Consider the following 21,518-nt stretch of genomic DNA (forward strand, 5'->3'; position numbering starts at 1 on the left):
CATCTTCTTTTTCTGAATTTCTGTTTCATATATATTTCATTATAATCATTAATGCTGTATTTGTGACTTACTATGCTGTAATGCAACTACTGCCTTTGGCCATCACTATCTCATTATAATGTTGTTTGTTTGTTTCTCACCACAGCATAAATTAGAGGAAATTTAAAATACAAACTGGTCATGACCCATAAAGAAATGCTCCTGGGTGTGGTAAACAGCTCCAGTTTAATAAGGTTAAATGGGTGGGGTCTCTAGAAGTCTATGAAGTTAGGAGACTGTAGCACAATCTGATCCCATACCTTCCCCAAATTGTCACCTTTATATCTGTCCAGACATTCAATTCTGAATTGAACTGTTGCCATGGAGATCTGTTCCATCATTGTAGTAACCATAGAAACAGCCTCCAAAGATCAAATAAAAAGAGAGGGTGCTGAGAAAGAAATGTATACATTTTTCTCTAGAGCTGAACTCTTGAACCTTATAACACAGACACACACTCGCTCTCTTTCTTTGATGTTAGATTAAAGAGGATTTTGAAGATGGAACAGCCGAACTAGTAACTTCATCCAAGATGTCACATGTTGGAAGCAGCATAAAATCAAAGAGTGAAGACAAGCAATGCATGAGTGTTACACCCGTCTTGAACGTGACCTTCCGTTAACCTCCCGAAGTGCTGAAAACAGTAACATCATTAGCATGAACGGCAGACGCTGCTGGAGAGAGCGTGAGTTCAGAGCAAGATGTCTGTATTAGTAAATCTCTCTGTGAATTAATAATCATGATTATTACTGCCATCAAATAGGCAGATGAGCAAAGAGAAGTGTGGCGAATCTGAACCTTCACACACACAGTCACACTTGTCTAGATTGTTGACTGGGTTGTCTGCTTGTCAAAGCTAATATAGATGAAATGTGTGTCTGTGGCGTCTAAACCAGTCTTAAATACTGCATCATAAAGTCTATCTATCTATCTATCTATCTATCTATCTATCTATCTATTTTCAGTAAAACTAGATTTTGTTTTGTACACCAAAGCTACTTATGTTTGGCTGCTGACAGACAGTGAACAGAATATCATCAAATAAATGTTTCTGATTAAAGCATATCATCCAAAATCATTTTAACAACAGACTCACAGACACAGAAACACTGACAATATTCACATTCTTAAGAAAGAAAAGTTTATTTATTTTGTGATTTATAAACAAAACACATGACCACTTTTCCATCATAATGAAAAAAAATATATATAAAGAGAAAATGAAAGAGAAAGGAATGAAAGTCACTAATCCACCATCACATTGATGAGCAGGTGTACAAAAGAAGAGGGTTTAACAACAGATGAGCGCCATTCAGTTGAACAGCACAGCGCCACCTACTGATCACCACCAGACATTGAGAAAGAATGACAGCATGAACGCTCACTAGATACAAGCATACACTACATATATTGTATTTTACATCAGGATGTTTTTTCCTGTTTTTTTATTTTTTATTTCTTTGTCAAAGAAGTGAAAGAGTAGGGATAGAATCATCATACATAATTTAGCTACAATATACAGTGCTAGTTTGATCAGTATGTCAAAGCCAAACACAAAAGTTTTTTTTTTTTTTTTTGTCTTTTTTTGTTATCATAAACCAAAATCATAAGGAATAGGATAAAAACGAGAGCTTCAGGGCATCACACGATAGAGCATTTACAAATACCAAGGTTTAGTAACGTCATAACTGTCCACTGTAAGTCAGTGAAGAGGTGTCAGTATGCAAAAGGCTCAGAGACGGTACATACACAAATCTCTTGTGTGAATAATGAATAAAAACTATAAACAAAAATAGTAAAATCATAGCCATCTATATCTATATTCATATATATCTCTATATAGTAAGTGTTTTCTTTCTGGTAAGGTCATGCAGCAGTCACGTTTGAGTAATTGTGACATCGGTTCGAGACGTGTTTTTGGGTGTGTGGCATCAAGGTAGGCAGGCAAGTGAAGGAACCAATAGCATCAGAGCACAGATGTGTCATCGCCGCCGTAATCAGACACTAAAGCAGGGTTTAAAGGCATGGGGTGGAGACAACAGTCTGAACTTTGTAGTATGAAGTTGTTGCAAACTTAAAAGGGCTGAACAGTGAACACTTTCAATTGGTCTTATAACAATGTAAAGGTATTGTGTGTAATATTTATCCAAGTTTAAAGTGTAAACACTGGATCTATCTGGTAAATCATTGCTTTGTTTGTTCGAGCATCACAATCAGTCTGACACAGCAACACTGGCTCATAACCAATAGTTTGTTCAATTCAAGGCAGACGGGGGAAATTCTGTTTGGTGCTGCTAATGGCACAGTAATTACACACTTGATCTTTAACATTGGTTCAAATTGATGAAAAGCCCCGATTTTCGCCCCACAGTTTTCTCTACCAATCTCCACCCCTTGCCTGAGCCGTACATCTGTCTTCTCCCTTCCCTCCTCTTTCTGAGAATGAAATGATGAGAGACCAGCAGAAAATACAATGTCTTATACAGAGACAGAGCTGAGGTTGATTGGACAGCACTGGATCATTTGCATATGACAGTGCAGTGGGAGGGGCTTCTGTTTGACAGGCGTTGTCTGCATTACTCCATACTACATGAGTACACCACAATGTCTAGAGCTAGCCTACCCAGCAGAGAGATCAAGAGAGAGACAAACAGACAGACAGAAGCTCTGTACAGTAGCAATAAAGTTCACTTAAAGCTTATAAAAATGGTGCACAAGAAAACCCCTGCCCTTTTTTGCCCAAATTTGAAAACTCCTAGCTAATATGTTGTGTTCTTTGCTCTTGGGTAGTGTTGGTCCTCCAGACAGCAAGCAGAAAGGAGGCGACTAGGTTTCGTGTTGTATAACACTATAGGCATACTATGCTCGGCTGAGAAAGCAGGCACAAAATTAGGGTTGGGATAGAAGGGGTCAGGGTTAATGGGTAAACTACAGGTACGAGGCAATGCCACAGAAAAATTCACGGCATAACACTCATGCCTTTTCTACAGAGGATATTTAAGGATAGATTATGGGATCAAAGGTGTTTAAGGTTTGGTGATTCAACAGTAATACTGTTCACAATGCATAAACATTCTCAGCCATCCCGATAAGCAACAGGGCACATAACCAGGTCCCCGAAGATCTGATTTCTCACGAGTTTCATGTGATATTGACTTGTGAGCTTTGCATCTTTAAAATTCACTAAGCGTGAACCTCTCCAGCTGCTGGTTAACCTCTGACAAAAACCCAACCAGGTTAGACACATTTCAGAGCAGGAGAGGTTTTGGGAGCTGCTAGAGATGCACTGATTTTTGACCCTGTTTACTAGATGTGAGTGTCTATATATGTGCATGTCTGTGTATATATGGGACTATTTGCTCACATATATACTATGCCTTGGAGAACATTTGCTGGTAACAAAATTAAAGCAACAAAACAAAAGTGCATTCCATCATTCGGTATACATTTTTTTGTCTTTTTTGTTTGTTTGTTGATAAAACACTGTTTTTTTTCCTGTTTTTTTTCTTTTCTTTTTTCATTTGTCCAGGATGTGAGACTTTGTGAAAATATGTTTTGATGTCTCTTGTTTTACAGATGTTTTCGTACATCCCACACCAGGAGAAGTGAACGAGCAAAAGCGTTAATTTAGCGTCTTCACTGTTTTACATACAGCGGTGCCCAACCTGTGTATTTACACCAGCGTGTGTCCTGCTTCCATAATCTCTAACTTTACACAATTTTGAATCCCTCCTTTATTTTTTTCCCCCTCCATTTTACTGCAATAGCACACCTGAAGCGGCACACGGCTTACAAACATTTCAAATCAGATTTTGTCTCCCTATCAGAAAGATTGGAAAACAAAAACCAAGAGGATTAATAAGACAGATGTACCAACATGAGTCTGAAGGACATTTTATGTTGAATATTGGCATGGGTGAATATTAATCAATCATATATCAGCTCATCAAGACGAGATGAAATCAATTAAAAAGAAAGGGGAATGCCAGCTATTAGTGTAAAGCCAAACGAGATTGGATATGATAGAAAATTACTCCAAAATTGTTCAATGTTTGCTTGAGCCCCCAAAATGGATTTTAGGATTAATAAATACACGTTTTGTTCTTCAGACTTTTGTTGAGACTTCTGTCTTTAAAAAAAAAACAGCTCTTTCTTTAGCTCCTTCCTCTGTCTCTCTAATCATCATCATCTTTGCCTTTCTCACGCTTATCCTTCTTCTCCTTCTTCTTTTTCTTCTTCTTCTTCTCTTCCTTTTTTCCAAACGTAATAAAGTCGCTCTTGTCATCTCCGTCTTGTCCTTGTCTGATGGAAATAATAGCCGGCGATCCAGGGATAATGAAGGCTTCAGGAGGCATCTCACCGGGTTTCAGGTGCGGAGGGCCTCCCGGACCCGGCCCGTATCGGAAATGCCAACTGTTGCTGTCCACTCCGGCTCCTACGGGGGGAGAGACCTCTCCACCCTCATTATCTATGAGACAAAGAGAAAAAGAGACCATCTATTACAATCTTCAAAAATATAATAATGAAAGGGTTAGGAAGGACCTCGCTGTGTTTCAGATGTGAGGAATGTCCCCTGGTCCCTGAAATAAACACCCTGGAAGATACTTCCCTCTACATTCTTAGAAATAAAAGGTCCGATGGGGTTCTATATCGAACGCTATGGTTCTTGACTCAATTTTAAGAACCTTTTTATGCCAAAAAAGTTCTATATAAAGAGAAATGTCTTGAATGATTGCATAATACTTTCATGTTTAAGAGGTTATTTACATTTTTCTAGCGATAAAGTATGTTTATGTGATGTTTAATTCACAAAATAAAAAAAATAATTAAAACTAAAATTAATTAAAACTAAATCGATAAAATTATCCCATGATAGGAACCCCTAAAAGGTTCTATTTCTGGCGGAACCCTTTATAGAACCTTTTCTTGAAAGAGTGTATGAACACACAGTGAATCAACAATATTAAGCCTGAGAGAAGGAAAACTTTGCAGTGATGCAAAAAATAACCAACTGAACCAGTTCATTTTCAACAAAACAAACACTCTCATAGACACACCATTCAATCCAACACACATGCTATACACAAGCATGAACAAACAGAAGCATGCACTCATGATGTTTATCTCTCTCCTTTTTAAGTCTTGTTTTCTTCTATTCTTTTTGGTGGAGAAGAGTGCATTCTGAAGTGTTTTTAATAAAATACTCTTAAACACAATATTTTCTGTCTTTTAAAATGCTCCGTAAATCTGCCACTGAAAGCATGTGGACGAAACAGCCTATAAGAGCTTCTTTTGATTTATTTCAAGAGAACATTTATAAAGAAATGTATGTGGATTCAGGATTCAGGATTCATTCAGATATTTGAATCATCTAAGTACAATCAACAGATGAGACGCTAATTTCCATATTTGACTTTGTATTCAAAATTGTGATATATTAGGGTGCTTTCACACTGGCAGTTTAGTTCGGAACAGGGCACGGTTCGCATGAAAAATCGCTAATGTGAATGCTGTCATGCGGACCCGGGTGCACACTGCGGTATCGAACCCGAGACTACCTGGAGGAGGTGGTCTGAGTTCGGTCGCACTCGAACCGTGCCGCGAAAGCAACACGGACTCGGGTGCACACTTGTTCAGGAAGTAAAGTAACCTGCACATGCGTTTTAGCTGATTATGATGTATTTAGTTAAATAAAACACATGTAAGGGATGATAGTGTTGATGATTTACGTTGGATACGAGCAGAGGTGTAAATGTCCAGGGGTCAGAAAGTAAAAGTCCAGCCATATGTTTATTCCACCCATGAACTCAGCCGATTTCACTAATTAGTTCCTTCTCCTGGCTGAAAAACTGTGCTAATTAGCAAATCCAGGTGATTGGAACAAAATACTGAGGAAGACTTTTACTTTCTGAACCTGGACTTTACACCTCTGGATACGAGCGAGAGTGAGTCTGCAGTGTATTCGCACATAGCGCAAGGAATCAGCGCCGGGAACAATCACGCTCGGACCGCAGCAAACGAGCCCAGTGTGAAAGCACCCTTATACTCAGAAGGAAAACAAAATGGACCACATTTACTATCTTAACATATGTTCCTCCCCAAGCCTTCTCCTCCAACCACCTGTCATTTAGAGATAAAATTCACCATCCATTCCCACCAACCTTTTTTTCCCTTTTTGATTTACCCTCGATTTCACAGACAAGGCTTAAGCTAGTCCCAGACTAAAATGCATGTTTGAGCTGTCTTAACTGAAAGCAACTTGCACTGACAAATCTTCAAATATATCAGTGTTGTTTGTTTTGTCTCAAGATACACACAAATAATGTTTTTTTTACAAAAGCACGTTTAAAAAAGCTACTTTAATGTCCTAATTGAACTAAGGCCTAACTCTGGCATAATCTAAGCCCTGTCTGTGAAACCGGGCCATAATGTAATAATGTCAGCTTTACATGTAAATTACTCTGGTAGCTGGTCTGATGTGTGAGGTCCCCTGCACGCCACACTGCGGAAAATCTCTCTGTCTGATGAGCAAGTCATCTCATTTATAGTGACACTGGATCACCACAACATCACTTAGTTTAATACAGACAACACCTTAGGCATTGTATCTGTGTGCAGGTCTTTGTCTGCACCTCACCTTTTGTCTATAGCTTATGTTGCGGTGAAGATTAAGACGGATTACAACCTCAGAAACATTCTGATTACGACATCTGTGAGTGAAAGAAGGTCTGTATTCACTATTGTGGGTGTGAAATGAGAGAGAGAGAGAGAGAGAGAGTGAGAGAGAGAGAGAGAGAGTGTGTGAGAGAGAGAGAGAGAGAGAGAGAGAGAGAGAGAGAGAGAGAGAGAGAGAGAGAGAGAGAGAGAGGCAGCATCCATTATGAGTCCTCAGAGAACTGACTACCCTTCCAGTTCCCTCAGTAACGCTAAACGCCCAAATGGCTTTGTTTTCTCACTTCTCCCTCTCGCATGTACTCTTTCATCATGTCTAAATTTCCAGCATTCACCAGCATTGGGGAGTATCTAACTAAAAGTAGCAATTAAGTTATCTATATTTTTCATTAGCATTACAGTAGCTCAGCTGGTTCAAGAACTGCGTGGGACATTTGGGAAAGCTATTTGAAAAATTACTCATAATTTAAAGCATCCTTTAAATGCTTTAAATTATGAGTAGTTTGTGTCTTTGCAAAAAAAAAAATGTTTCAGCTTTCCCTACATATCTACATTGACAGCAACATCCTCTACATTTCTGTCTTGCCTTGACCTTTCATGTAATGCAGCCTTTGGACAAAGACACACGTCTGGCTGGCAGATAATGGCACAGGTTTAATAAGCTGCATGACAAGGGCATGGTTATTATGGCCAGTGAAATATCCAGCTCATAAAACGATGATGGGGAGAAAATCAAATCATCTCATCATTATGAAAACAGCGAGTCTGCCGACCCCCTCCCATCTACTCGCTATATATTTATGTATCTTTCCTCCTTTCTCAAGGAGGAGTGTATGCCATCTTACATAATGCAGAAGAGGAGGTGAGGAAGGGCAGTCTGAGGATGAAATATGAGCCAAACTCCAACGCTAAACTCCTGAAGGAGCAGATTTCTGAGCAATACTGCAGAGCCAAGGAATTATGGGTTTGTTTAGATGAAACCACATCACTTTGTGTGTGTGTGTGTGTGTGTGTAACAGCAGATGACAGCAGATTTGTGTTCATGCTCTTGTGCATAAAGCACAGAAAATGGGCTGATTTCACATATACCGCAACAGCCAGTCTGAGATAGACAAACTTATATATAATGAAATATACAAATGTTGAGTAGATATATCTATTTACCAAAGTTCATGTTACTTACTGTAACATTAAATTACATGCTTTCACATGAAATAATTATTTAAAAATGTAATTTACTGTTTCATTTATATTTACTGTGACTAATTAAGAATGTGTGGGCATGCAAATTTTATTACATATTATGTGCATGTGAAACTGATTGCCAGTACACAATGAATATATCTGATTGTTTTCTGCATCTGTGTGTATGTGTGTGTGTGGCACACCTTGGTACGTCAAGCTCTAGTAATCCTGATTAAATATGCCAGATGGCACACACAAGCTTTCTCATGCGCCTGCCAAGACAGCAGTCTGTGTGTGCGTGTGTGTGTGTGTGTGTGTGTGTGTGTATTATGGAGGATAGTTCAGCTCTATGTAATGAGAGTACTGCATGTTATGAAAATAAGAGAACAATGTTATAATTTTGTTTTGTTGTCATTTTGTGTAATAATGTTTGTATCACTGTTGTCTATTAAGGGCAGGAATGAATATAAACACACACAAACACAAACACAACCTAACACTAACCCATACCCTAACCAGAACAGAAAACTTTCAATTTAAAAAGTATATTTTATAAAAAAAAATCTGATTTTGCTCACTTCTGGGTACAAATCTGTCCACAAAATATTGTCAAGTACACACACACACACACACACACACACACACACACACACACACACACACACACACACATGCAAATGAATGAATGAATAAATGAATGAATGAATGAATTAATGAACAAACGAAATCCTCATATCTCCAAGCGTCATACAAAGTTGAGTATGGAGATAAACACTGACTCAGACATAGACAGAAAGCAGAGCGATTGTCCTCAGTTTACCCTCTTGAGCTGATTAAAGCCCCTGGCATGTTCTGGAAAATTCCACAAGACCTACAGCATACAAAACACACTCACGCTCTTCTGCACAGCCTTTCCTCTGTGACACTGATTGACTAAAGTGCATGCTAAAACCAAAATCATAAAATCACTGGAAATCAGTCAGACCGGTTAACATGTTAGATTTGTACAGTATAATTGGCCGGCGATACTATATTTTTTGTTTCTCGACACCTCTGATTATTGCTTTTTTTATTAATATTCCTTTTTTATTGAATTTTGAAAATGTTAAATAAGCTTGTTGTCAATAAGAAGTGTGTGCATGTTGGATTGTGAGTAAGAATGTGCGTTGCGGTTGTGTGCCATATGGCGCTGTAGCTGAAACGAGAGCCTGTGGGCTGTGCAGGTTGGCCCACCTGTAGAGATGATCTTTAAACAGGAAGATCAGGATAGGTCACACACATCCATTTATCTCTCCATTCATCCATCTGTACACAACCTTCTATAAACCAGCAACTAGCAGCATAAAAATATATTTCATTTCAAATTGGCATGATAAAAAAAGGTATATTTTGTATTGTCAAAGCATTAAAAACTCCCTCTCTCTTGGTAATTCTGTATTTTCTCATCCATTTGTCACACTTTCACCTGTCCTTTTCTCATCTGATCTTCCTTCATCCTCTTACATGCACAGTTATATCCATTTGTTTTATTTTACATGCCGTTTTTAACTCTCTCGTTCAGCCACACCCCTTTCTTTCTCTATATATTTTGCATTTCTCCTTCGCTTGTTTCTCTCTCACCCTCCCTCTCTTCCAACACCATGTTCGTGGTATGAATGGTTGCCGTGGAAACTGCCTCTTCCAGTGAAAACTGGCTGTGGCAGAGACACTGATGGAAACTAATACAGAACGCTCTCTCTCTCTCTCTCTCTCTCTCTCTCTCTCTCTCTCTCTCTCTCTCTCTCTCTCACCCTCTCTCTCTAATGGTCAAATACTTCTCTCCCCTAGCAACAGAGGCAGTCTCAGCACCCTCCTCTCTGCACCTCTCTTTTTTCTCTTTCACTCTCCCCCTCGGTCACCCTTTTTTTCCTCTCATTGTCACTTTCTCTATTCCTCTTTCCCTTAGGCTGTCTACCTGCCCTCTGCCTCTCTCTCTCTCTCTCTCTCTCTCTCTCTCTCTCTCTCTCTCTCTCTCTCTCTCTCTCTGACACTCCATCGCTAGCATTTTACTGCATTTTTGAGAAATAAGACAGACACACAAAAAAAAATTTGATAGATGCAAAAATATATATATATAAAATAAAAAGACAGAAAATGAGAGAGACAGCATGCTCCATCCTATTATTTTAATTCTGCTGATCTACGCTTTGGTTTTGCCCATCTGTTTCACACACAACATAGAGAGCGAGAGAGGGGCGTTGGCTTCTCCAGTGTTTTGCACAGCAGAGCCAAAATGAAGCTCATAAAAATGCAGAAGAATATTTTAATACAACACAAACCTCCAGCATCACATAAAACCAACCAGCACTACTTTACACCACCATTCACATGCGTGCCTAAACTGACGATTCCTCTGCTGCTGGTAACAAAGCTGATGGTGTTGTCTGACTCTAGAACTCATGTCTAGCTGTTCTCATCTCCTTCTGTCTGAAAGGGCTATTTCACCCAGAAATTTAAATGTAATACTTTACGGCTCAAGCTGCCTGTCTCTCAAGCTCCAAATCTCGGCACACACAATAGAAGTGGTCCATATTATTCATGCACTACATTCTATAACTAACTCAAATTTATGAAATTATTCTCTAAATCTCGCCCTTTACAGTTGCGTTCAAATCTCACTTTATGAAGAGGCGTCGTGCCATGTTTGATGCCAAACACCACTGGTTTTTATGTGTCATATGCATGGCCATACCCATCACTGAGGTCCTAAGGTCTAAAAATTTTTTATGAGTTGTATATAATAAAAGTTGTGAAATAATTGCATAATATTAACCCTACTTTTGTGCTGCAAGGATATCGCACAACACCATGAACCGACTTTCTGATTAGCTGTTTCAGTGGTCTTCAGCGCTCGTCAATGTCAAAATGTTTGAAACGACCAATCAAATCAAAGGCTTTACTGTTCGCAGAGGCTGCAAATAAAATAAGATGTATGCAAGTACCTAAACTAAACAATAATTATTTGACAGCTGTTTTATGATAGAAATGTTAAATGACTGACATAAATAATCAGGGATGCAAACTAATAACCTTTTTTCTAATGTTGTAACACTTTATTTTAATGGTCCCCCTTAGACATTCTGTCGACTTTAAGCAATGCTGCACCTATGGGTCAACTAACTCTCATTAGAGTATTAGTATACTGTCAGCTTTTCTGACAGTATTTCTGCTAACACTGCTAACACTTTGACAGTATTTCTGCTAACACTTTATTTTTTTGGTCCACCAACCAACATTCTATTGACTATACGTTACTTTGCAAGTACAAGTCAACTTATTCTACTAACCCTAACCGTCTACTAATACTCAACTAATACTCTATTGAGAGTTAGTAGACATGTAGATGCAAGGTTACTTATAGTCAACAGAATGTCTAAAGGGGACCATCAAAATAAAGTGTAACCAATGACAGCATTTTGAACAGAAAATATATAATTTTTGTGATTCATGTAATGTAATTTATAATTGTCAAAGTGACAACTGTCCTCGGACGCCCTAGCAAGCTCAATTTTGGGACCTCTGTATTTATAAAACTCTGTGTATGGCTGGTCACAAGACTGATTGATTGTAGGCTTGAAAATTCAATGCAACAGTAAATAAGGGCTACAGCAGAGAGAAAGGTTATAGTGAATAACAACGTTTATTTAAGTTAATTTCACCAGACAAAGTTACCATAATGCTTCAGAAGATTAGAATAGTATGGACAACACTTATTTCTTTTGGCAGCTTGACTGCCTGTGGTCACTGCATGCTTGCATTGTATGCAAAACAAGCAGAATTAACAGCTCTCCTTTGTGGTTCATGGAAGAAAGAACCTTTGGAACAATGTAAAGGTGAGTATTTAATTTTTGGCTGAACTAATACTTTAAAAGCTGAGCAGCGGTTTAGACTGGAAGCTTGTGAAATATTTGTAAGTGAGATAAACATTGCATAGGAGAAAGAGAGAGAGAGAGAGAGAGAGAGAGAGAGAGAGAGAGAGAGAGAGAGAGAGAGAGAGAGAGAGAGAGAGAGAGACTGCGCTAAAATCTAAAGAGGCTTATTTCTTTCATTTCCAGCCTTTGCTTTTGCAGTCATCATCAGAGACTTAATTAGAACAAATTGCCCTTTCATCACCCAAGTAATTGTGCCCGTTTTGTCCTCTCCCTGCTTCTCTCCCTTTCATCTTATTGAAACTAAATTACATTCATTATTTCGAACACCTCCAGAAGTCCCATCATCCTTTCGTCCAAGAGGGTCGAGCCTCAACATAGACATCTGTAACCCGCATGCAGTTAATTAGGAAATTAAATATGCATTAATTGAATTCTGGTTCTTACCTATGACCTTGTGACCCAGGAAGTTATCCCAGACAAAATGGCAGATAGGTTTTATTGCTGCCTACGAGATGAGTGCACATGAATGCCAGAGAGCAAGTCAGTATTGCTGTAATGCTAAAATTAATCACATTTTGTGTAACTGGATGTTTATTTGCTCAACAAAGTGTTTTACAATAGACCACATCAATATTATATGGCTACAAACACAGGCCTAGAGCTGACTCTTCATGAAACAATTTGTTATTCTAAGCCTGTGCTTGTTGATTCTGTCATAAAAACGTATTTTATCTTAATATGTTTTGCCCTGATGTTTGTGGTGATCCGTTTATGGCCTTTGAGTCTGTGCAGACATCTCTGATTAATAACCGAGACTCTGTCCTCTACAGAAAGACAGGTGATTCCTCATTATTTGGAGTGTGAGAAAGAGAGACTAGGCAAAATGGAGATGGAATCTAATATTGTGGATTAATTACCAAGAACAGACATCGCCACAGCGAGCGAGGAAGAATGTGTGCGTGTTTGTGTTGAAATAGTCTGAGCTGACCATTATTAATATTCATCTCCTAATCGAGTCATCTCTCTGTGCTTTAGCCACGCTCTCTCGGACGCCGCTTTGTACTGAGCTTCTCTTTCTTGCTTTGGCAGATAACCTCCACATCCCCTCTGACTGTGTCATATCCTCTTTCAGCTGATAAACTGGATTTATGCTTGATCTGGTCAGAGCTGTGGAAATCGGTGTCACTCTCTTCTTCATCACATAGCTCTGACAGGTCACCTGAACGAGCTAAACGCATATAATCCAACATTAAAACCAGGGGATTCCGCTGTTATCAGACAGTGGGGAAACATACAAATACAATTTACTCTGGATTTTCCTGAGAATTTTTAAAAAATAGTTTTAAAGGAATAGTTCATCCAAAAATTTACATTTAGCATCATTTACCCACCCCTCATGTTGTTTCAACTGTATTATTGTCTTTATTCCAAGAAACACAAAATGAGACAAACTCAAAATCTGAGTTGTTTTTTTCCCATTCCAAAAAAGTGAATGGTCTTGTTTTCAATACAATGAAAGTGGAGAGTGATTAAAACTAGTTTATCCACTATACATTCCCAGAAGATGCTTGTTGTATTCCTGTATTCCTATAAAGACCCAAATTGATGCCTTTATTTACAGATCCCTTCTCCCTCCAGAGCAGATCTCAAATTAACAGAATATTACTTTTTTTTTTTCGTCTATGAGCTTGGCAGAAAAAAATCAAACCGCTTTCCAACATGAACGTGAGCAACTGATGACAAAAAATGATTTTGGGTCAACTATTTCATTAAATTTTTTTGACTGGGTTGCTGCCATTGTGAAGTGATATTTGCGTCACGGCCTCGTGTGGCATTACAGGCGGATTGCGGTATCACTAATGTATTATGGTGGTTTCTGTGATGTATAGAGTTGCTCCCTGAACTACTCAGCTCAGGGTTTCCTAAGGAAGCCTCATGTAGGTCATATTCCTCATATCCTGCATGACTGCAGTAGCTCAGCAAAAGAGGCCAACACAGAGGAGACTGCAGCGAAAGAAACAAGCGAGGGAAAGAATGATGTGAGAGAGAAAAGAAGAGAGTGATTGTCTAGATCGGGACAGGGGCTGATAGAGCAATAGATGGTCCTGAGGGGTAATACCAGTGAGACTGTGAAAGACAGTGTTATAGTCCTGCCAGACCACACACTGGAAAATTGTATTGCTCAGTGGTTGCTCTTTCATAGCTATTTTCAAATAGATTTCATTTAGGCTTTTCTCAGATGTATGAAGCCCCTAAAGGGACATTGAGATTGACAATTTTTTTTTAAATACTTTTGCATTCTCTTGCAGAAAGTTCCCCTGAGAAACTGCGTTCGCTCTTAAAACCTTTGCTTTCCCTCGCAAATACTTTTGTGCTCCCCTGAGAAACTTTGTGTTCACTCACAAAGAACTCAAAAGGTTTGTGAGCGAACACAAAGTTTCTCAGGGTAACGCAAAACATTTGAGAGAGAACCCAAAAGCATTGACTTATTATTTTTTTCAACCCATCTAATATTTCTTTTCACTACCATGTCCCTTTAGGGGCTCTGTACAGATGTTTCTGCCAAAATGCATTAGAAGAAAAAAATACAACAAACGAGTCAATAGTTGAGTATACAGCTATAAAATTAATGTAGAAAACAGCTCAGATCATTTAATATTGGAAGTTAGAGATTTCAACTGAGTACAATCTATTCTCAATGCTAAACTCAAGAGGAGAAAAAACAAACATCTGAGAAGCAGAAAACATCCAGTAAACTAATTTCTCCATTTGATCTCATTTTAATTTGAGAAACAGCTAAGAATGGAAAGAGATATCATTTGTGATGTTTAATTTTTTGAAGAATGTGTCTGCAGTTTAGTTCCCATATCTTACCAGGAGCGCTGGAGACGGTGGGCCAGTTCTGAACCAGAACTCCTTGAGCACCCTGCATCACGGACGACTCCTCCATATGGACCGAACTACACACAAATAGAGGAGAAATAATGTTAGATTAAGACTATATATTCACTCTTAGGGTGTGTTCAAACTTGTACTGTAGTTTGGTTCACTTGGTTCGTTTGGCTCACTTGGTCCACCCCCTGAACCAAACATGCAAAGTATGAACACACCCTTATAAATCAGTTAACAAATATTGATATATTGAATTAGTTTATTAGCAATTTCCTGACTTACTTGGTCATATACACAATTGAATGTGCTCAAAAACACCCTGCTCAAGCAAACAACAGTGAAAATTTTAGATTGCTGGTCTGAAGAAGAAGACATCATCATTATCATAACTGAAGGGTCTCTTAAATGTACGCACATATCATTCTTTACATTCATGTATATTTTTCTATTCAACATTTTATATCAAATTGTGTCAGACCCAACTCTATGAGAAGAAGATTTGTCTGTAGACAATGTCTTAGACAATGTGTGGCCTGAAAGGTCTAAAGACTGTCTTATTCTCCTTGGCTTTTGACGTTTAACTAGGTCTGGGCTGGGTTTCCCGAAACCTTCTTAACGCTACGTCATTCTTAAGTTGCACCTTAAGCTGTACCTTATCGTTAATATGTGTTTCCAGAAACGTTCTTAGTTAAGTATACCTTCTGTAAGTCATACGTTTGGAAGGTTGGTCTGGACCACTCTTAGCTTTACCTTATCACTGTTGCAGGTCTATATGAATATAATTCTGAAGTTTTAATACACCCAGACAGTGTTCAATTAGGCTAATTCAAGTGTTTTCATGCAAAGAATAAAATTATCATTATACGGATTGTTGTTAGATTTTTAATTATATTATCCAAAGGTACATCAGTTGGCAAACCATTAAAGGCTTAATAGTCTATTTAAAGGGAATGATTGTGGTGGGGAGTTTGCTCAAACTATGGCAGTGATACAGCGCATAGTTGTTCTAAAAGACGGCGCCGTCTGCGGAGCGCTTTCAAAGGCCAGTGAGAGCATATAGCCTACTGTCAGTTAAGTCCTATTCGGACGCTAATTGTTTATCATGGGCTCGTACGGTATTTTAAACATTTACAGGGGTAAGTGATTTTATTGCCGTCCGAATCCATAATGTCAGTGTTTTTTTCTCACCCAACCCACGTAAAAATCCCTGGCCAAATAGTTTTTTGACAAACAGGTCGTGTGGGAATTTAATTGCCGTCTGAATCCACATCTCTGAGTTTACAAGAAGAGATTCAAAATTCACTGTTTAAATCCTTTTTGATCACTGCCGAGTACCGTATGTAAGATGTACACTTTTATTACTGAAATGCTGGAAAGTATTTACAAGAACACTATTTCATCGCAGCTCCACCTCAGCGAACAAAAACGGGAAAGAGATGAAAGCACGTAATTTTTTTTAAATGGTTATTGTGGCAGCAATATATGATACAATTTTAAAATATGTAGGCTAGGCTATTATAGGCTATTATAGTTTGGATTATTTTTTATAATATCCCATGAGTCCTAATAAATGCAATTTCAACTATTTCTGAAGTGCTTTTATAAACACCGCTTTCTCACATAACGCAGTGAAGCAGCCAGTGCACGAGAGAATAATTGATTCTCGAGCCATCGATATCAACCAATTCAGCACCATCGCCACGGACAGCACCCGGTAATGTCGCACGTAAGAAGGTATATCTTAAGCAGCTTTCTAAGGTATAGTTCGGGGAACACGCCTAGTAATGGTATACCTTTAGTTAAGTTATACCTTAAGAGTCTTCGTAGCGCGCTAAGAGACAACGTTATCGGGAAACCCAGCCCTGATCATTGTGAGTGACATGCACGACGGATGACAAATATGACTGTTTGTTATAGTTTATGTTGCTATTTTTTGCTTGTAAGTGCTTAAGTTTTATGATTTTTATTTTATTTTTTATGTACAGCACTTTGGTCCATTATTATGGTTTTGAAAGTGCTTTATAAATACACTTGAGTTGAGGGTTTGTGTTTGACCTTGGCAGAATGGTACATGTAGGTCTTCAGTGAGAATTCAGTGAGAATTGAAATCTAGAGGCTTGGATTAGAGATTAAGGATTAGAGCGTGATCTTCTCTGCAGTCACATCACCTCTGAGATTAAAGCTTACATTCCTGTGCACTCACTTTTTCACACCAAAGATTTTTTCTCTCTCTCACAGACACAAACAAACAGTTAGTAGTGTAATTTTTTTTTGCAGTTGATCACCCTGTTTCAATTGGAAATACGCCATGTTATGAAAGTAAAATGTGCTGCAAAAGGCATTTTATCTTGACTCCGCATGCTCCCACATATGTGTGTCTGCATCAGGAAAAAGCCTAACAAATTGCCAGTGGCAGAAATTCAAACCAAGCAGGAGGTTTCTTTTGCTCTTAAAAAAGGGGTGTTATCACATTCCATGCTGTCTCTGTAGATCTGTATACAGCTGGAAGTGTGTTAAGAAAGGATTAGCTCACTGTGTTCAGAGTGGCTGAAAACATGAAGCATTTTAGGGTCGTTCCATAACATCAAATGTCATAGAAAAATTGGGGAAAATGCATTTCAGATGGTCGCTGTTGATGAATGCTTGTCCCTCTACCACAATACAACCTTTTATTGCACATAAACGCTAATCATGGCGTATTGCCATTAAAAAAAAAAAATGTACTAAACTTATAATAATTGACTGTTGTCCCAAGCAACCAATTTCCTACATAGCTGTGCTAGTTTCATGACTATTAAATCAGACTCCTTTTCTTACTTAATAGAATGATTTGAGCTCAAATCAATATTTCATGCCAATTTATTTATTTTATTTTATGGGAAATTATCTACGTAACAAGTAGGGTAACATATAGTGAGCTGGGCTGGGTTTCCTGATAACGTTCTCTTAGCGCGCTAGGAAGACTCGTAAGGTATAACTTAACTAAAGGTATACCATTACTAGGCGTTCCCCGAACTATACCTTAGAAAGCTGCTTAAGATATACCTTCTTACGTGCGACGTTACCCGGTGCTGTCCGTGGCGATGGTGCTGAATTGGTTGATATCGACGGCTCGAGAATCAATTATTCTCTTGTCCAAGTGCTGTTTCACTGCTTTATGCTAGAAAGTGGTGTTCTTTATATAAGAAGCACTTCAGAAATAGATGAAATTACATTTATTAGGACTATTGGATATTATAAAAAATTATCCAAACTATAATAGCCTATAATAACCTAGCCTACATATTTTAAAATTGTAACATATATTGCTGCCACAATAACCATTTCAAATGTTTACATGCTTTCTTCTCTTTTCCCATGAGGTGGAGCTGCGATGAAATATTGTTCTTGTAAATACTTTCCAGCATTTCAGTAATAAAAGTTTACATGTTACGTACGGTGCTCGGCAGTGATCAAAAAGGATTTAAACAGTGGATTTTGAATCTCTTCTTGTAAACTCAGAGATGTGGATTCAGACGGCAATTAAAGGTAGGGTAGGTAGGATTTTTATAAAAAACTTTTTTTCAAATTTGTTTAAACTGTCTTTATATACCAAAACATAATTAAAATGTAAGTGCTCTGAAAAAGAGAGTATAAAAATCGAGTGACTGTAGACCTTTTAATCTGCAATAAACACAGCTCATTATTTCCATTCGGGACGAAACAATTGATTGGTTTGGCCGACTGTCACTCTCTCTCGCAACCAATGGCAACCACCCCTGTTGCTAGATCTGCCCATATGCGCGCACCCGTTTGATTTGAGGAGTGCAAGAGAGGCGCGGAACCTACGAAGAGTAAACTTATGTCAGAGAAAGAGCATTCAAAATTCAAAGCACCTGCATATGCAGTCAGCGAAGGCAAACAAGGCAAAAACTACTTCCTCGGACCCTGATTGCCCGCACTCTTGAACGACCTCCTCTGCTTCGCCCTCGACCCCGGACCTGTCCTTGAACCGACGATGCGGTACTTGTCACCGGAGTGTAACGTTAGTCCTCATCAGAGTCAACAATGTTTTCATCATGGAAACTCTTACATGCAAAACACCGTATATTATGTTATGTTTCTTACACGAAATTCACCTTCAGCACAGTGTAACTGATGGTAATGGCAAAACATGTATCAATGCAACCTGTTTTTAGCTTTGCCTTATAAATATAGCTTGTTAAATATAGCTCGTTACCGAATCAAACAAAATATATTTTAAACTTTACCAGTATCGATATGCTAGCTTGATAGTGAGTACTAAAAGCCATCTTATTTGTTTTACATTTATAGTGATAAAGTTAGGTATTTTATTACATGTGATTCTGACATGATGTCACTGCATCTGCGCTCCTTCCTCTCCACTCGTCTCAGGTAAATAAATGCGTCTTCTAGCTGAGCCTGCGCGTTTGGCGTCGCGCGTTCATGTGTTTTGGGGGCGTGGCTTTGGAAGGAGCTCAGAAGGGAGGGGGTGGAGTGAATGGAAATAATTAGCTGTGTTTACAACAGTCGTGAGAGGTCTACAGACACTCGATTTTTATACTCTCTTTTTCAGAGTACTTACATTTTAATTATGTATTGGTATATAAAGACAGTTTAAACAAATTTGGAATGTTTTTTTTTTAGAAAAATCCTACCTACCCTGCCTTTAAATTACCACACGACCTGTTTGTCAAAAAACAGTAGGTACTAATTTGGACAGGGATTTTTTACGCGGGTTGGGTGAGAAAAAACACTGATATTATGGATTCGGACGGCACTAAAATCACCGACTTACCCCTGTAAATGTTTAAAATACCGTACGAGCCCATGAGAAACAATATTAGCATCCGGATAGGACTTAACTGACAGTAGCCTATGCTTTCACTGGCTTTTAAAAGCGCTTTTTAATTAAATGAATAATATTGTATAATAATATAATTAAAAACCTAACAACAATCAGTGTAATGACTATTTTATTCTTTGCATGAAAACACTTGAATTAGCCTAATTGAGAACTGTCTGGTTGTATTAAAACTTCAGAATTATATTCGTATAGACCTGCAACAGTGATAAGGTAAAGCTAAGAGTGGTCCAGACCAATCTTCCAAACGTATGAAATGATACATTTTTTTTCAGGATTCTTTGATGAATAGAAAGTTCGAAAGAACTTTTATTTAAAATGGTAAAGATCATCGCTTATCTACTCTATTTGATTATTTTAGCACACCAGTCTTTAGTTTATTTAACTCTTTATGGGATAGATAAGTAGTATGTATAGTTCATGTATTTTCAAATGTGAATTCTAAAATATAAGTAATATGCTATGACATTTCTGACTATTGCAATTAACAACTAAACTGTTAGAAACCCATCCAAAATAATCCAAAAACAGGATGCATGCAGAACACACAGTGATGGATGGAACACCACCATTTTATTTGCCCCACCCCTCCCCCTCCCCCTCCCCCCTCCCCCTCTCCCCTCTCCCCTCTCCCCTCTCCCCCCTCTCCCCCCTCTCCTCCCTCTCTCTTTCTCTGATGAATGTTTGCAGTCCAAGGTCAGGCGGTTACCGCTGCTATTACATGCAGTGTGTGTGTGTGTGTGTGTGTGTGTGTGTGTGGAAGCCATTTTAAAGAGCTGTGAAGCAGCAGTCAGTAAGGCTAATACATTATTAATGAGAAACACTGGACCAAATACATGATCCTCAGCTAATGTTCAAACATCCCCCAGTCTCTTTCTTCCTGTCTGCTTCTCCTTCCCTCGGCCCATTTCTGCCTGCATATCAATGTCATTGCATCCTCCGCTGATCATTTCTCTACTTCAACATCCAAAAAGCTATTTTTGTCTAAAAACCTTTTTGTCTGTGGAGTGAAAAAGTAATGCCTTTAGGAAAGAAGAAAATCTCTTTCTGAAGAAAATATAAGTAATGTTTGCCCTTGCGAGTCTCACTTGTGTTGTCAGGCCGTTGCTAAGGTATTCTCACTGGCTTACTATTTGAGGTATTGTTCATGTCACAAACTGTTGCATGTCGAAATACTTCAGTTTTAAAGTTCAAATCCTAAACTTTAAATATGAGCTATAGTAAACATTCATGAAATGAAAAGCTATGACCTACCACCAATGAAATCCTTATAAATCTGCCTTAAACTCAACAAGCAAAGCAAGAGCATCATTAAAGTAAAATTAATTTTGCAGTGCACATAAATTTTGAGACGGGAATCTGATTTAATGCATGAGAATGATTTGCGTGGCTACATTAGCTCCCATTAAACCCTGCTGTAATTAGGAGGGAATCAGTGTACCACTAATGGAGATCAGAGGTCATTCAGTCACACACTCACACACACGCACGCACACACACACACACATACACACAGCTCTGGCATATGTGACTGTGCTGTCCAGTCTGTTGTCTGCAATGTCCTTCGTTGCCATCATTTTGCCGACATGACTGTAGGCATTACTTCAATCGCAGCATATGACCTACTTCTGCTTCCACGGAAATAGTCGCTGTACAGCTGTACTGGTCATTCAGCGGCTGCTGTGGTGTATCTTGTGGTTGATTCAGAACGAGTGGTGGATAATTGTATCCACTGGACCAACCAGCATGGTCCAGTGATGTATGGGTAACATAATGCCAGTGCACAGTTTCCATGATCATACCAGCATCACTTGTTTTTTAGCTAATTACTTCCATGTAATGTCTGAAAATTATGTTCTAATATGCGTTTTGGCCGATCAGATCACAAGTAGACGAGGGAGACACACACCTGTTTAAACCAGGTGTTTTAATCTGTCTTTTTTCAACCACTTCTC

The 21,518-nt window shown here is 38.5% G+C and overlaps 1 protein-coding gene across 14 annotated transcripts in view; it reads right to left on the reverse strand.

Annotated features, from left to right (window-relative positions):
- Window positions 1–1,157: 1,157 nt before the first annotated feature.
- Window positions 1,158–21,518, reverse strand: part of LOC311095147 (protocadherin alpha-C2-like) — a gene marked incomplete at its 5' end in the record, with an annotated part of 196,375 nt that continues 176,014 nt past the window's right edge. For all 14 annotated transcript variants that reach the window (XM_084133525.1, XM_084133532.1, XM_084133524.1 and 11 more), the window contains 2 exons: window positions 1,158–4,507; window positions 14,682–14,767. In XM_084133525.1, the coding sequence (XP_083989651.1) occupies window positions 4,215–4,507; window positions 14,682–14,767 (379 nt within the window). In that variant the 3' untranslated portion in view covers window positions 1,158–4,214. The remainder of the gene's footprint in view (window positions 4,508–14,681; window positions 14,768–21,518) is intronic.

The sequence above is a fragment of the Abramis brama genome (assembly GCF_963993115.1).
Source record: "Abramis brama genome assembly, chromosome: 13".
In the NCBI taxonomy this organism is placed as follows: domain Eukaryota; kingdom Metazoa; phylum Chordata; class Actinopteri; order Cypriniformes; family Leuciscidae; genus Abramis; species Abramis brama.